This window comes from Theropithecus gelada, chromosome 16 (genome assembly GCF_003255815.1).
Source record: "Theropithecus gelada isolate Dixy chromosome 16, Tgel_1.0, whole genome shotgun sequence".
In the NCBI taxonomy this organism is placed as follows: domain Eukaryota; kingdom Metazoa; phylum Chordata; class Mammalia; order Primates; family Cercopithecidae; genus Theropithecus; species Theropithecus gelada.
The window spans coordinates 27,930,700-27,947,417 of NC_037684.1; the positions used below are offsets into that span (position 1 = coordinate 27,930,700).

Genomic DNA, 16,718 nt, shown 5'->3' on the forward strand with positions numbered 1-16,718 from the left:
CCGCATTAAGGCAAGAAAGGTGCCTGTTTTTTCCGAAGTGAGCCTGCTTGACTCCTTTGATTTTTCTCTGGGATTCTTCATCCTCCATCAAGTTGATCGAGCCTCTGGGTCTTGGTCAGTTTCCTGACATCTCTATGAAGTTCAGTGACCCAGACTGAGTCCACGTCTCAAATGAGGTTCTGACTAATGCAGAGTCTAACAGAAAGATTACTGGACATGTCATGCACTATTAATAACCCCTGTTATCAAGGATTTTTTTTTTTTCACAATAGGAATGAATAGAGTTCTGACTCATTCTAGGTTTGTGGTAAATTGCAGATCACTTTCTGCTTTATTTAGCCGGAGTCCCTGTCATCATCTTTCTCCTTCTCTAAATCTGCCCTCATAATTACCATGTCTTCCCCAAACGTTCTTCAACTGTGAATAGCCCTAAGCACTACTCAGAGTGAGTGACAGCTCTCTTATTTGGTGCTGGGGGACACACAAACCCTTGGACAAACAATTGTCACTGTGTGCCAAGAAGCTGAAAAATTCTCCATGCCTCACAGCCATAATTACACTTCTGGTAGCATATTCTAAGGAAGTCATCCCATGTACAGGAAAAGCTGCAATGTGTCAGGATGTTCATTCCAGCAATATTTATAGTAGTGAAAAACTGAAAGCAACCAAATGCCCAAGAAAAAAATTACAGTATATCCACTGGATGGAATAGTATGAAGCCATTTAGGACAGATTATGAAAACCCTGTGGCAGTATGGGGAAATGTTTGCTAAGTTATATGAAAAAATAAGGACACAAAATAGCATAAGATACATTCCCCAGGGATATAGTCAGCAGAGTCTAGAATGAAGAACATTAAGACAAACACTCAATTCCCTTAACAAATAAAATTGGGGCCAGGTATGGTGACTCACGCCTGTAATCCCAGTACTTTGGGAGGCCAAGGCTTGAGTCCAGGAGTTCGAGACCATCCTAGACAACATGGTAAAACCCCATGTCTACAAAAAATACAAAAATTAGCTGGGCATGGTGGTGTGTCTATAGTTGCAGCTACTCAGGAGGCTGAGGTGGGAGGATCAGTTGAGCCCGGGAGGTCAAGGCTGCAGTGACCTGTGATTGTGCCACTGCATTCTAGTCTGGGCAGCAGAGTGAGACCTTGTCTCAAAAAAAAAAAAAAAAAAAAGGAATAAAAAAGAGGGGGAGAGACTTACAAATTAAAATAAATTAAGTGATATCAACTAAAAGTTTTATTTGGATCCTGATTCAAGCAAACTGACTTTAAAAAAAAAAAAAAAAAAAAGGCCGGCCATGGTGGCACATGCCTGTAACCCCAGCACTTTGGGAGGCCAAGGCAGGCGGATCACCTGAGGTCAAGAGTTCGAGACCAGCCTGGCCAACGTGGTGAAACTCCGTCTCTACTAAAACTACAAAAATTAGCTGGATGTGGTGGCGGGCGCCTGTAATCCCAGCTACTCGGGAGGCTGAAGCAAGAGAATCGCTTGAACCTGAGAGGCAGAGTTTGTAGTGAGCCGAGATTGCACCGTTGGCACTCCAGCCTGGGCGACAGAGCAAGGCTCTGTCTCAAAAAAAAAAAAAAGATTTTATTAAGTTATCAGGCAAATTTGAATACTGACAAGGTATTCAATGATATTAAAGAATTCTAAATATTTAGGCATGATATGGAATTGTGGTAAGATTGTTTTCTTAATTTAAAAAATTCCTCCATGGCCTGGTGCGGTGGCTCACGCCTGTAATCCCAACACTTTGGGAGGCTGAGCCGGGTGGATCACCTGAGGTCAGGAGTTCGAGACCAGCCTGGCCAACATGGCGAAACCCCACCTTTACTAAAAATACAAAAATTAGCCAGTCGTGGTGGCAGGCACCTGTAATCCCAGCTACTTAGGAGGCTGAGGCAGGAGAATCGTTTGAACCTGGGAGACGGAGGTGGCAGTGAACCGAGATCATGCCATTGCATTCCAGCCTGAGGGACAAGAGCGAGACTTCGTCTCAAAAAAAAAAAAAAAAAAGAAAGAAATCTTCCTTGGCCCACACCTGTCATCCCAGCACTTTGGGAGGTGAGGCAGGCGGCTCACAAGGTCAGGAGTTTGAGACCAGCCTGGCCAGCATGGTAAAACCGCATCTCTACTAAAAATACAAAAAATTAGTCAGGCGTGGTGGCACATGCCTGTAGTCCCAGCTACTCAGGAGGCTGAGGCAGGAGAATTGCTTGAACCTGGGAGGCAGAGGTTGCAGTGAGCCGAGATTATGCCACTGCACTCTGCCTGGGTGACAGAGTGAGACTTTGTCTCAAAAAAAAAAAAAAAAAAAAAAAAAGACCTTCTTTCAGACATACATACTAAAATATCTGTGAATGAAAGATACGGTGATTGCATTTGCTTCAAAATAATCTGGACTGGGAACATTAGGGAAATAATAAGATGGGCCATGAGGTGATAATTATTGAAGCTGTGTGATGAGGACATGAAGTTCCTTATATTATTTTCTCTACTTTTTTTTTAGACAGAGTCTCACTCTGTCACCCAAGCTGGAGCACAGTGGCACAATCTCAGTGGCTCACTGCAACCTCTGCCTCCCCGGGTGAAGAGATTCTCCTGCCTCAGCCTCCCGAGTAGCTGGGATTACAGGTGCACGCCACTACATCACGGTAATTTTTGTATTTTTAGTTGAGACGGGATTTCACCATGTTGGCCAGGCTGGTTTTGAACTCCTGACCTCAAGTGATCTGCCCACCTTGGCCTCCCAAAGTGCTGGGATTACAGGCATGAGCCACCGTGCCTGGGCTATTTTCTCTACTTTTTTATTTTTAAAACTGTTCATAATAAAAAGTCTAAACCTGCATATACATTAATGATTACGATAAGCCAAAATAGAGCAGCACTAGTAACGTCCTGTGGCACCAGACTGCCAGGGTTCAACTCGCAGCTCCTCTAGTTACCAGCTGTGTAACCTTAAGCAAGTTACTGAACCTCTCTGTGCTTCAGTTACCTTGTTGCTAAATGAATTGGCAAGTGACACTGGTGTTTGGAAAAAATAAAGTAAATGAAGATGGTGATGATCATGATAATACCCACCTCATGTTGTGGATATTAAATGGGTCAGTAAATGTGAAATGAAACACTTGAAACAATTCCTGGCACATAATTAAGTGCTTAGTATGTGTTGCCTTTTACTAATTCATTCCATGTTTGAATGATATTTGAGCATCTACTTTACTAGGGTTATGGAAATTCAACAAAATAAAAACAGACCTCGGGCTGGGCACTGTGACTCAAGCCTGTAATCCCAGCATTTTGGGAAGCTGAGGTGGGAGGATAGCTTGAGGCCAGGAGTTCAAGACCAGTCTGGGCAACATAATAAGACCCCCACCACCACCACCATCTCTATAAAAAATAAAAATAAATTAGCCGGGCATGGTGGTACGTTCCTGTAGTCCCAGCTACTCAGGAGGCTAAGGCAGGAGGATCGTGTAAGCCCAAGGAGTTCAAGGCTGCAGTGAGCTATGATCTCGCTATTTCACTCCAGCCTGGGCGATACAGCAAGCCCTGTCTCCTAAAACAACAACAGCTGGGCCCGGTGACTCAGCCTGTAATCCCAGCACTTTGGAAGGCCGAGGTAGGCGGATCATCTGAGGTTAGGAGTTCGAGACCAGCCTGGCCAACGTGGTGAAACCCTGTCTCTACTAAAAATGCAAAAATTAGCTGGGCACAGTGGCGTGCCCCTGTAATCCCAGTTACTGGGAAGACTGAGGCGGGAGAATTGCTTGAACCCAGGAGGCAGAGGCTGCAGTGAGCAGAGATCACGCCATTGCACTCCAGCCTGGGCAACAAGAGCGGAACTTTGTCTCAAAAAAAGAAAGAAAGAGAGAGAGAGAGAGAGAGAGAGAGAAAGACAACAATAAAAAAAAAAAACCTTGAATCAGGATGAAGGGATTCAGGGTGATCTTTTTCATTCTCTAGTTTCAGACTTTGCATAATGTAATATTACTTTTAAATTTTTTATGAAAAGTGTTTTAAAACAAAATGAGCCTCTGTCACAGGCTCTCCCTGCCCTCTGGAGCTCCTTAGGCTGCTGAGGTAGACACCTTCCCCAGCCTCAGTGTGCTTTCATCTGGTGATCTGGGAGTGGTGATTGGGCCTCTGCTTGTGAGAGATACACCGTCTAGTGGACTGAGATAGGATGATAAACAAGGAACGTGTTCCCGGGATGCTGCCGGACATGTTCAGAAGCTGACAGGAGGGGTGTCAGGAACAGAGCCCCCGGCCAGGCGCGATGGCTCACGCCTGTAATCCCAGCACTTTGGGAGGCCGAGGCGGGCAGATCACGAGGTCAGGAGATCAAGACCATCCTGGCTAACATGGTGAAACCCCGTCTCTACCAAAAATACAAGAATTAGCCAGGCGTGGTGGCGGGCACCTATAGTCCCAGCTACTCAGGAGGCTGAGGCAAGAGAATGGCGTGAACCCGGGAGGCAGAGCTTGCAGTGAGCGGAGATCTCACCACGGCACTCCAACCTAGGCAACAGAGCAAGACTCCAGCTCAAAAAAGAAAAGAAACAGAGCCCCTTCCCCTGGGGGAAAGAATGCCACCTCTCCACTCCTACCCCTCCCCTCCTCCCCAGCCTGCTTCCTGAAGGTAGGGTGGTGAGGTCATGTCCAGAGCAAGTGCAAGGAAGGAAAGAACTGCTTATTTCATTGACAGTTGTGTTTTTACTTTTGTTTGGGTGGGGGATATCCCAGGCACTTGGTGGGAAGAAGGAGGGGGATGGGAGGGCAGATGTTAAGCAGACAAAAGAGCAGCGAGTGACCCTCCAGAAAACTACTGAGCCAGTCAGAAGCCAGGAGCGGGTGCGGGACCGGCAGCATCGCCAGCGGGCACTCTGTTCTGCCTCCCTCACCCAGTCCTGTGGTTGGCTACTTTGGGCTGTGCAGAGAAAGGGCCGAAGCGGTCAGGGCCACTGGGCCCCCATCCTCCAGTCTGTGCCTGGGAACAAGAACCTACCTGGGGAACCAAGTGCAGGGAGGTACCTTAGGAACCCCTCAACCTGCATATTCTTTGTTATGGACAACTGACACTCTCCCATGAACAAAAGCAGTTAGAAAACTGGAAGTATTTCAGATCAAAAGGACAATGGATATAAACACAGTAGGTTCAAGACAAGACCCCCTAGCTCCCTACCAACTGAGTTCCTCCTACTCCTAGCCTCCTAGCCTCACCTGTCTAGAAATCTCAGTGGCCACTGTTCCCAGACCACCTTCTCCTGCCTAAGGCCAGCTCCTCCTTCAGTAACAATCACAGCAAACATTATTGTTTGCTATGTTGCAGGCACTGGGCAGAGGGCTTTATTTGTCTGGTACAGAACTGCCTCCCCCTAGGCTGCTAGGCTTGCTCCCTGTCTCACATTTGCATTTCCTGAACAGGGTGAATTCTCAATAAATGTTAACTGAACTATGTAACAGAACTGTTACCAGAAAGGGGTCCCAATCCAGACCCCAAGAGAGGATTCTTGGATCTCACACAAGAAAGAATTCAGGGCGAGTCCACAGTGCGACGTAAAAGCAAGTTTATTAAGGAAGTAAAGGAATAAAAGAATAGCTACTCAATAGAGCAGCCCCAAGGGCTGCTGGTTGCCCATTTTTATGGTTATTTCTTGATGATACACTAAACAAGGGGTGGGTTATTCATGCTCCCCTCTTTAGGGCATTTAAGGTAACTTCCTGACGTTGCCATGGTGTTTGTAAACTGTCATGGCGCTGCTGAAAGTGTAGCAGTGAGGACAACCAGAGGTCACTGTGGTTGCTGTTTTGGTTTTGATGGGTTTTGGCCAGCTCCTTTACTGCAACCTGTTTTATCAGCAAGGTCTTTATGACCTGTATTTTATGCTGACCTCCTATCTCATCCTGTGACTTAGAATGCCTTAGCCGTAGGGTTCAGCCTCATTTTACCCAGCTTCTATTTAAGATGGAGTTGCTCTGGTTCACACGCCTCTGACAGAACTGCATATCCCAGACCACAGCCACACAGCTCTCCCTTGCTCTTGTCTCCTACCCTTTTCCATCTGATGGACTCCTATACATCCCTCAAGGCCTACCTCACCTGTCACCTTCTCGGTGCAGCCTTCCCCAATGTCCACGCTTCATCCTCCAGGCTCCTGTGACCCTGGCAGATGCCTCAGTCCAAGCCCACCCCTAGGTGATCAGATGGCTGTATTTGTGCACACACCAGTCTTCCCTCATTGGTTGGGGCATATTTAATGTTCTCAGACAGGCACGGGTGGCTCTACACAAAAATACAAAAGTTAGCTGGGCGTGGTGGTGCACGCCTGTAGTCACAGCTACTTGGGAGGGTGAGGTGGGAAGATGGCTTGAGCCCAGGAGGTTGAGGCTACAAGTGAGCTGTGATCATGCCACTGCGGTCCAGCCTGGATGACAGAACGAGACCTGTCTCAAAAAACACACACAACTCTGAATCCCCAGTGCCTAAGAGGCCCTGGTACACAGTACGTGCTCAGATATGTGTTAATGAGAGAGTACCTCCAAGCATGGCAGCATGAAGTGTATGTGTACACCCCTTGCTCTTTTCCGCAGGGAAGAAGAATAGCAGAGGCCTTTGTTGTCCTCCCCCCGAAACTGCCCAGTAGCCTGGCATTCGACGGGTCCCTGGCTGACCTGATACAGAAGGTAGCCCTTCTCTATCTTCTCTATCATCTATCTATCTATTTATCTATGTATCTATCTATCTATCTTCCTTTCAGTTATCCCCCTATCCAGGCTGGACCTGGGGGTCTCCAACATCAGGGAGGGAAGGGGATGGAGGCCTGCTGAACTTCTTTCCCCTAGGGTCATATGTTGGGGATATAGAGTTACCACCCTTAGAGGGAGGAGCTGTGACTCAGACTGCCTGCGGTGGGCGGCTGAGGCTCCCTTTCCTGGGCCCTGAACTTGGGAGCCAGGGCCCTGCCATGCCTCAGCCTCTTCCCTGCCTGCCATTCTAGACATGTGGAGCATCAGGCTAGACGGGATCTCAGAGACTGTGAGGGTCCAGAAAACAGAAAGGATTTGCCCCGTGGCATAAACATCTGCTGGTCTTGGGTCTAGCCCAAGAATTTCCCCAGGCACTGCACAGGCCAAGACAGAGCGTGGGACTCCCCAGTGATGGCTCCTCCAGTTCCATGCCATGTGTCCCCTCAGGTCTTTATCATCTCACACCTAGACCTTTGCCATAACTTGTTTTCCTGCCACCAATACATCCCGACACAACCAACATAGTGATCCAAATATCAAATCTAATTTTAAAACCTTTCAATCCGACCAGATGCGGTGGCTCATGCTTGTAATCCTAACACTTTGGGAAACTGAGGTGGGCTGATCACTTGAACCCAGGAGTTTGAAACCAGCCTGTGCAATATGACCAAACCTCATCTCTACACAAAAATACAAAAAAAAAAAAAAAAAAAAAATTAGCTGGGCATGGTGGCATGCACCTCTGGTTCTAGCCCCTTGGGAGGCTGAGGTGGAAGGATCTCCTGAGCCTGGGGAGGTTGAGGTTACAGTGGGCTGTGATGCCACCACTGCACTACAGGCTGGGAGACAGAGTGGGACCCTGTCTCGAAAAAAATACAAATAAAAACTTGGCCGAGCACAATGACTCACGCCTGTAATCCCAACACTTTGGGAGGCCGAGGTCGAAGGATCACTTGAGGTCAGGAGTTCAAGACCAGCCTGGCCAACATGGTAAAACCCCGTCTCTACTAAAAAAAATAAATAAATAACAAGAATAAAAAAAAAATTGGCCGGGCATGGTGGTGCACACCTGTAATCCTAGCTACTCGGGAGGCTGAGGCAGGAGAATCGCTTGAACCTGGGAGGCAGAGATTGCAGTGAGCCGAGATCAAGCCACTGCACTCCAGCCTGGGTGACAGAGGGAGACTCCATCTCAAAAAAAATAAATAAATAGGCCGGGCGCAGTGGCTCACGCCTGTAATCCCAGCACTTTGGGAGGCCAAGGCAGGCAGATCACCTGAGGTCAGAAGAAACCCCATCTCTACTGAAAATACAAAAATTAGCCAGGTGTCGTGGCTGGTGCCTGTAATCCCAGCTACTCTGCAGGCTGAGGCAGGAGAATCGCTTGAACCTGGGAGGCAGAGGTTTCAGTGAGCTGAGATCATGCCATTGCACTCCAGCCTGGGCAACAAGAGTGAAACTCCGTCTCAAAAAAATAAATAAATAAAATAATAAAAACTAAATAACACCTTTTTAATCGATAAGCCACAGAATCAAGTCCCAATGCATTCATGGTATGCAAGCCACAAGGATCTGCTCCCTTTTTACTTCTTTACCCCTGGCCTTTGCCACCACCCCCTCCATCCACGCAGTGATCTGGAAGCCAAGCCCTTTCATGCTCCCTTGCTTTTGCACGCTCTGCTTCACCACCTGAGTAACTCACCCTTTAAAGCTCAGCTCAAATGTCATTCCTTGGTGAAGTCTTCCTTGATTGTACCCTGGAAAAGCTAGTGTACCAGTTAAGGATGCTCTCAGCGGAAAGCAACAGAAAACCCAAATAATGATTCTTACCCTAGATTGCCATTAGAATCACCTGAGGAGCTTTTGAAAATTCCCATCACCTGGCCAGGCACGGTGGCCTCACGCCTGTGATCCCAGGACTTTGGGAGGCTGAAGCAGGTGGATCACCTGAGGTCAGGAGTTCGAGACCAGCCTGGCCAACATGGAGAAAACCCATCTCTACTAAAAATACAAAAATTAGCTGGGCATAGTGGCGTGTGCCTGTAATCCCAGCTACTTGGGAGGCTGAGGCAGGAGAATCTCTTGAACCCAGGAGGTAGAGGCTACAGTGAGCCGAGATGGTGCCACTGCAGTCTAGCCTGGGTGACAGAGTGAGACTCTGTCTCAAAAAGAAAAAAGATCTCCATCACCAGACACATGCCAGATTAACTCAATCAAAATCTCCGTGGGTGTACCCAGGCATGAGGAGTTTTCAAAACTGCCTGTATTCCAGTATGCAGCCAAATTGAGAAGCACTGAAATTAGGGGGTTCTCTTTCTCACGTATTGAGTCTAGAGGTGGCGGTTGCTGGTGTTGGTTGAGTAGCTCAGTGATTTCCAGGCCAACATCTCAATAATATTCAACCTTCCTTTTATGCTTTGTTGTCTCATGGCCACGAGATGGCCTGAGTTGACCCTTTCATGTTCAAAGTAGGGGCCAGGCATGGTGGCTCATGCCTATAATCACCAGCACTTTTGTGGGGGCTGAGGCAGGAACCCTAGGAGTTTGAGACCAGCCTGGGCAACAAAGTGACACCCTCATCTCTACAAAAACAAAAACAAAAATTGTCTCATTGTGGTGGCACATGTCTGTGGTCCCAGCTACATAGGAGGCTGAGGCAGGAGGATTGATTGAGTTTGGTGGGGGTCAAGGCTGCAGTGAGCTGTGTTTGTACCATTGCACTCCAGCCTGGGCAACACAGTGATACCCTCTGTCAAAAAAAAAAAAAAGGCCAGTGCAGTGGCTCATGCCTGTAATCCCACACTTTGGGAGGCCATGGAAGGTAGATCACCAGAGGTTAGGAGTTCAAGACCAGCCTGGCCAACATGGCGAAACCTCATGTCTTCTAAAAATACAAAAATTACCTAGGTGTGGTGGTGCAGGCCTGTAATCCCAGCTATTCAGGAGGCCGAGGCAGGAGAATTGCTTGAATCCGGGAAGTGAAGGTTATAGTGAACCGAGATCGCACTATTGCACTCCAGCCTGGGTGACAGAGACTCCATCTCAAAAAAAAAAAAAAAAAAGTACGGAGAAGAGCAGAGCCCCAGCCCCATCCTCTCTTACCAGCAAATCAAAGACTGTCCCACAAACCTATTCTGCAAACTTCTGCTTAGATGCCATTGACCAGAATTGGGCCGCCCTCAGCTGCAAAGGAGATTGGAGAAGTAGGCAACAGGATTTCTGATGGCTGAGAAGATCAATCAGGTTGAATTGTCAAGGACTGAGTGCATTGCCACTCCCAAAGCCATGTGTGTTATCTGGTCATAGGAGGGAAGGAATAGTTCTGCCATGTTATTAATACTTATTCTCTCTATGCTTCACAGCTCCTTGTACAAACATCAATTAATGCAGGCATCACATCAAAGCATTGTGGAGACATGTCTGTGTCTCCCTCCAGACCAACAATTCTCAACCCAGGCTGCATGTTAGACATATCTGGGGAGCTTTTGAAAGAAACCAGTGCCTAGACCCCAGGCACAGAGATTTTAATGTAATTGGTCCAGATGTTAACCCCAGCATAACTAATTTATAAAAGCTCCCCAAGTGATTTGAATGTGCAGGGTGTTTTGAGAACCCTGACATAGACCCAGCACCTTAAGAACCCTGTCTATGTTTCCTTCGACTAGCATACAAGGCTCACAGGAAATCCTCACTGAATGAATAAACAAATAAATGAATGGCAGAGAATTTCTGCTCCAACTCTGCAGTCCCTACTCTGCAGTGTGCACTGTCCTAAGTGTGGTTCCTCCCTCGCCTCAGATCTCCCTCCTTCACTGAGTCTGCAGTCAGCCTTCCTTAATTAGCCACATCCACAGCTCCGGCTAGGCTCCTGCTTCTCCCACAGCTGCTGTGCTGGACACCCTAGTCCCACTGTTTTCCCGGAAGCTGCCCTAGTCTTAGAAGGAAATAACCCTCCATCAACAGCCAGGCTCAATTCTCGTGCCTCAGTTAAAGCCCCTGCCCAGTGTGAGAGAGGAACAGGGGGAAAGGGAGGATTGATCAGCTTTCTGTCCCACATTCAGCGACAGTCCCAAAATGGACACCCAAGTAGCCAGCAGCAGAGTGTCTGGCCTTATTGACAAGTAACCCTCAGAGAAAAGGATTGCTTGTTGCTTCTCCTGTCTAAGTGTAGAAAGTTATCTGATTCCTTAGACAAATGTGAGTCTGCAAAATGCCCCTGTTGAAATCACAGAAATGAGTCTGTGGTGAGTACATCCTCAGAGATGATATCATCTGGTATCCTACCATCTGATCTAGTCCCCATCACGCTTCTGAAACTGCTTGTTCAAAGGTAACCTGCAGGGCCAGCCTCACAGGCATGCAGCCAACGAGGTCCCACAAGACCTCATGCCCTGTGCTCAGAAGAGCCCTGCAACTTGGTTTTACACTGTGCTGCTGTCGTCATCTTGAAATTCTTTTTTATTTTTATTTTTCAGAGACAGAGTCACACACTGTCACCCAGGCTAGAGTGCAGTGGTGCAATCACAGCTCACTGCAGCCTCCACTTCCCAGGCTCAAGCCATCCTCCCACCTCAGCCTCCCGAGTAGCTAGGAATACAAGTATGTGCCTATGTGCCACCATGGTCCGTTGATTTACTTTTTCTTTTTGTAGAAACTGTATTTGGACAATTTTTTGTTTGTTTGTTTGTTTGTTTTGGTAGAGACGAGGTTTTACTATGTTGCACAGGCCAGTCTCAAACTCGTGAGGCTCCTTGATCCTTGGCCACCCAAAGTGCTAAGATTATAGGCATGAGCCACTGCACCCAGCCTTGAAATTCTTTTTTTTTTTTTTTTGAGACAGGGCCTTGATGCGTCACCTAGGCTGTAGTGAAGAGGTGCAATCTTAGCTCAATGAAACCTCTGCCTCCTGGGTTCAAGTGATTCTCGTGCGTCAGCCTCCCAAATAGCTGGGATTACAGGTGTGCACCACCGCAGCCCAGTTAATTTTTTGTATTTTTAGTAGAGATGGTGTTTCGCCATGTTGGTCAGGCTGGTCTCAAACTCTTGGCCTCAAGTGATCCACCCACCTTGGCCTCCCAAAGAGCTAGGATTACAGGCGTGAGCCACCACACCTGGCAAGGCCTTGAAATTCTTAACAGCTTTCGCCTGGGCGTGGTGGCTCACACCTGTAATCCCAGCACTTTTCGAGGCCAAGGTGGGTGGATCACTTGAGGTCAGGAGTTTGAGACCAGCCTGGCCAATATGGTGAATCCCTGTCTCTACTAAAAATACAAAAATTAGCTGGGTATGGTGGCAGGCACCTATAGTCTCAGCTACTTGGGAGCCTGAAGCAGGAGAATCGTTTTAACCTGGGAGGCAGAGGTTGCAGTGAGCCGAGGTTACAGCACTGCACTCCAGCCTGGGCCACAGAGTGAGACTCTATCTTAAAAAAAAAAAAAAAAAAGGAAGAAATTCTTAACAGGTTTTTGAAACAAGGGACCCCCCCCCACACACGCCCCATTTTTATTTTGCACTGAGCTCTACAATTCCATGTGCAGTCCTGGTCACCCATAGTCTTGCAAAATCCAGCAAGAAAAGTCCTTCTCAGAAAGATCTCCAATGCGTGTGACCTCATCTTCCTTTGCGTAAGTATATCCTTCCTAGTCTTTGTGACACCCCACTCTCCCGTTCTCTTCCAGCTCTTTGACCTGGCAGGAGGGCTTCCAGGTTCCATACAATACAATACCGTGGGTACCATCAGGCTCAACATGCAAGGATGTAGGGTATTGGTAAGCGTAGCACAGAGGTAACAGCTGCTAGCAGGCAATGAAAAGTGGTTGGACAAGGAGTCAGAAAACTGGGCTCTGGTCTTTGGCCACTGACACTGTGTAACTCGGGTCACATTCTGGGCCTCAGTTTACCTGTCTGCAAACGAAGGAGGGTTCAACTGGCTGGTCCCTTCCTTTGAGCTCTATCAATCACTGAGGCTCTGAATCCCAGCACTGAACTGGAGATACTGTAGGTAGGGTGGTGCCACAGGAAGCGTCATGTGGTTGGACTTGAGGGTCAAGGGAGTTGCAGGGGATAAGCCACCATGGGCTAAGAAATGAGATGGGTCATCCACATGGATCACATCTATGACCCCTTGTCATCCCTGCCCCTGCACAGCATACGAGAGGAAGTGGAGGGGAAAAGCCTGGCGTGGGTAATGAAATCATGGAGGAAGACCATGATGTGTTTTGGAAGTCAGTAATCCTAACAACTAGCCTTTGCACAGCACTTCACAAAGTACCTTCACATCGACTCAACCCTGGCGGGTCCTCCCAACCCTACGGTCACACATGAATCTCATCTTCTGCCTTGAAATCCTTCTTTCCCACTACCCAGTGAACATTAGGAGAGGGTGGTATCGAGGAGTGGCATGGCCTGCAAATGATGCCTGGGGTAGGGATGCCCCGGAGGAACAAGTCATCCAAGCCTTCTTTGGTGCCCAGGCCTGAGGGAGAATTCAAAGTGCCAACCTGAGAGTCCGGGGCTCCAGCAAACTGAGAGAACCTGAGTTAGTTCTCATCCAGATCATAAAATCAGCAGGAAAACTCAGAGACAACCACATCAGTCTTCAGGTGCCTTAAAGAACTTCCAACTCCTAGAGAGGCAATCAATCCACCACACAGAGAACAAACTAAAGTTGAACTACAGCACTCCTGGCAGGCAAGAGGGCTGGGCACAGTAAGGAGCCAGGAGATGAGGAACCCCAGACAGACATGTTTTCCAAGGAAAGGCTAGGGGAAGTTTGCTCACCATGGAAGAAGGGGCCACTGAGCGTGGAAGAAGGGCAGAAGGGGATAGGGGGAGGAATGGAGTTGGGGGGATACTGGTTGCTGGAGACAGTGGATGTGAGATGGGGCCCACCCAGTTCTGCCTGCCAGGCCTGCCACGAAGGGATCCTTCTGCGCAGCCAGGTTCTGGGTAAGGAAGAAGGGTTCTGGGAAGCAGAGTTTCATCCTTGAGGAGTGATGGAAGATGGCAGCATCAAGACCTTGGGAGGGGAGCCTGGTGCAGGGAATGGAACTGGGGCCTGGTCTCCCCACGACAGAGTTCATCAGGGTCCAGGATCTGCCCTCTCTTGGCATTGCCTGGCCACACCATGGCTCAGGTATCCGACACCTGGGCCCGGAGTCACATGCCAGGAAACCCAACACTCTTGGGTCCCAGCCCCCAACTTCCAGCAGCTGCGAGCAAACAGGGCTTCTGGAGGAGGAAGCGGGTCTCCAGAGCCCAGCAGCAGGGAGCCTCCATCCAGGGAGAGGGCACCTGCACTCGAGAAGGCTCTGCCACCAACAGGGGTGAGAAGAATGGAGGAGGACGGGGAGGAGGAGGGAGAAAGTGCAGAGCAGAGAGGACAGAGCTGGGGCAGGCAGAGGGGTGGATGCTCCCAGAAAAGGGGTAGAAGGGTATAGAAGGTGGGGTCAGAGGTCCATTTTACCTAGTCACCTGGCCTAGCTGGACGCCCTGACACCCTATCGCTCATCTGTCCCCCTTGTCTCCATCACACGAGTGCCAACTAGACCTTCTGGTGCCTACCTAGCCCACTTGGCAGCCTCCCAGGTAGGTAGGGGAAGAAGACTTTATTCCAATGACAGGAATCAATACATGGACAGAGGCAGAAACTTAGAAACTCGAAGACCCAGAATGGCCAACAAGGCCTCATAGATTAACCTTCTAGAATCAACAGAACCTAAAAGAGTTTCAAGCGCAAAAGACCCTTTACCCAAAAGGCCCTATTGAGGAGCCTTAAATCAAGAGAGACCCCAAGAAGGAAGTGAAAAAGTCACCCAGGCTTGAGAGAAGCCCCCAGAGAAGAAGCCCCGGCCCAAAGACACTCCCCAGAGGGACCTCAGGAGGAGAAAGCTGGCAGTGGGGCATGCGATTCTCTTGACTCACTCTTCTTTTATGTGGCCTCTTCTTCCCCAGATCCTACTCCACTCCAGGACTATGCCAATTTATGGCCATGCTCCCAATAGCAGGTCACCTCCTGTCCCTCCTGCTGATGATAGGCACAGGGGGTACTGTGCCCAGCCCCCTGGTGCCTCCCCGGGGCTGCTATGTGGCAAAGGAAGCAGGTGAACAGACATTCCGCTGCAGCCAGGCAGGTCTGAGGACTGTGCCCTCTGGCATCCCCAACAACACCCGCAAGCTCTACCTCGATGCCAACCAGCTGGCATCTGTGCCTGCTGGTGCCTTCCAGAACCTGCCTGTCCTGGAGGAGCTGGATCTGTCCCATAATGCCCTTGCCCACCTCTCAGGGGCGGCTTTCCAGGGCCTGGAGGGCACGCTGCGCCACCTCGACCTCTCTGCCAACCAGCTGGCCTCGGTGCCCGTGGAGGCGTTTGTGGGACTACAGATCCAAGTGAACCTATCCGCCAACCCATGGCACTGCGACTGCGCCCTCCAGGAAGTGCTCCAGCAGGTGAGGCTGGCGCCAGGCACTGGGACAGGCATCGTGTGTGGCCCAGGAGCCCGACCGGACCTCGTGGGGCAGGAGTTCCTGCTGCTGGCAGGGGAGGAAGAGCTGTGTGGGGCAGGGTGGGGCGGGGCCCGGAGGAGCACCGATGTGGCCCTGCTGGTCACCATGGGGGGCTGGCTGACACTCGTGGTGGCTTATCTGGTGCGTTATGTGTGGCAGAACCGAGATGAGACCCGGCGCTCCCTCAAGCGGGCCCCAGTGCTGCCCATGCGTTCTGAGGATTCCTCCATCCTCAGCACAGTGGTCTGATGACCCAGGATGCTCCTCCAGCCACACCCCACACTCCTACCCCTATGCCCTCTCCTCTGACCCCCTCTGCCTCCTGTGCAGCTTCACCCCTGCGCCCAAGCCCATCCCACCCCTCCCTCCTTTATTCCCCCTAAATACCTGCACTGGCTCTCTCTCTCTCTCTCTGTGTCATCTTAACCAACACCATCTTTGGTGCCTGGAGTTTTTTGGTGCCTACTCTGTGCCTGGATTGTGCTAGACTCAGAAAACCCACAACAGAGAATGACAGCAGGTGGGGTGGGAGCAAGAGAGGAGGGGCTGTGGGGGGCAGGTTGAGGAGGGAGCCTGCACCTGGCCCCGGGCAATTTCAAAGGCTTCACTGTAGGATGTTTGAACTGATTCTTTTTTTCTCTTTCTTTTTTTCTTTGAGATGGAGTCTTGCTGTGTCGCTAGACTGGAGTGCAGTGGTAGGATCTCGGCTCACTGCAACCTCTGCCTCCCAGGTTCAAGTGATTCTCCGCCTCAGCCTCCCCAGTAGCTGGGACTACAAGTGTGCACCACCACACCCAGCTAATTTTTGTATTTTTTAGTAGAACTGAGGTTTCACCATGTTGGCCAGGATGGTCTCGATCTCTTGACCTCGTGATCTGCCCGCCTTGGCCTCCCAAAGTGCTGGGATTACAGGCGTGAGACACCGCGCCCAGCCTGAACTGACTCAGGTGGGTGGATCACCCAAGGGAGCATGCAACATGAACCCCTCGGATCATTACAGGCCTACACAGCCCTTCCGCCACCAGCTTCTTCCTGCCCTACAGAGCAGAGGCCTGGAGAGGGAGAGAAAGCCAAGGGTACCCTGAGGGAGCCCCCAGCTGAGGGGGAGTGAAGCCCCACCCCTTCCTGAACTGGACTCACAAACAGAGGCTTCAAAAGCGCAATCCTAAGACTGAGGTCTCCTACAGAGTGAGGGGCATCAAAGCCAGAGGCATCCCAGGGAGCTTATTCCAAAGAGAGGGACTGCCTCCCCCATTGGACTAAAGGGAGTTCAAACTGCTAGAAATGATTTCGCCTTAGCTCTCTAAGAATCTGACATCATCAACCTCTCTCACCTCCAAGGAACTCGTCTCTACTAAAAATACAAAAAATTAGCCGGGCGTGGTGGCAGGCATCTGTAACCCCAGCTACTCATGAGGCTGAGGCAGGAGAATCACTTGATCTCAGGAGGT

General features: G+C 49.7%; 1 protein-coding gene across 1 annotated transcript; it reads left to right on the top strand.

Moving 5' to 3' along the window:
* Positions 1 to 12,276: 12,276 nt before the first annotated feature.
* LRRC3C (leucine rich repeat containing 3C) lies at positions 12,277 to 15,516 on the top strand. Its single transcript, XM_025363537.1, has 2 exons — positions 12,277 to 12,385; positions 14,715 to 15,516. The coding sequence occupies exons 1-2, from the start codon at positions 12,360 to 12,362 to the stop codon at positions 15,514 to 15,516; spliced, it is 828 nt and encodes a 275-aa protein (XP_025219322.1). The 5' UTR covers positions 12,277 to 12,359.
* The last annotated feature ends 1,202 nt before the right edge of the window (positions 15,517 to 16,718 follow it).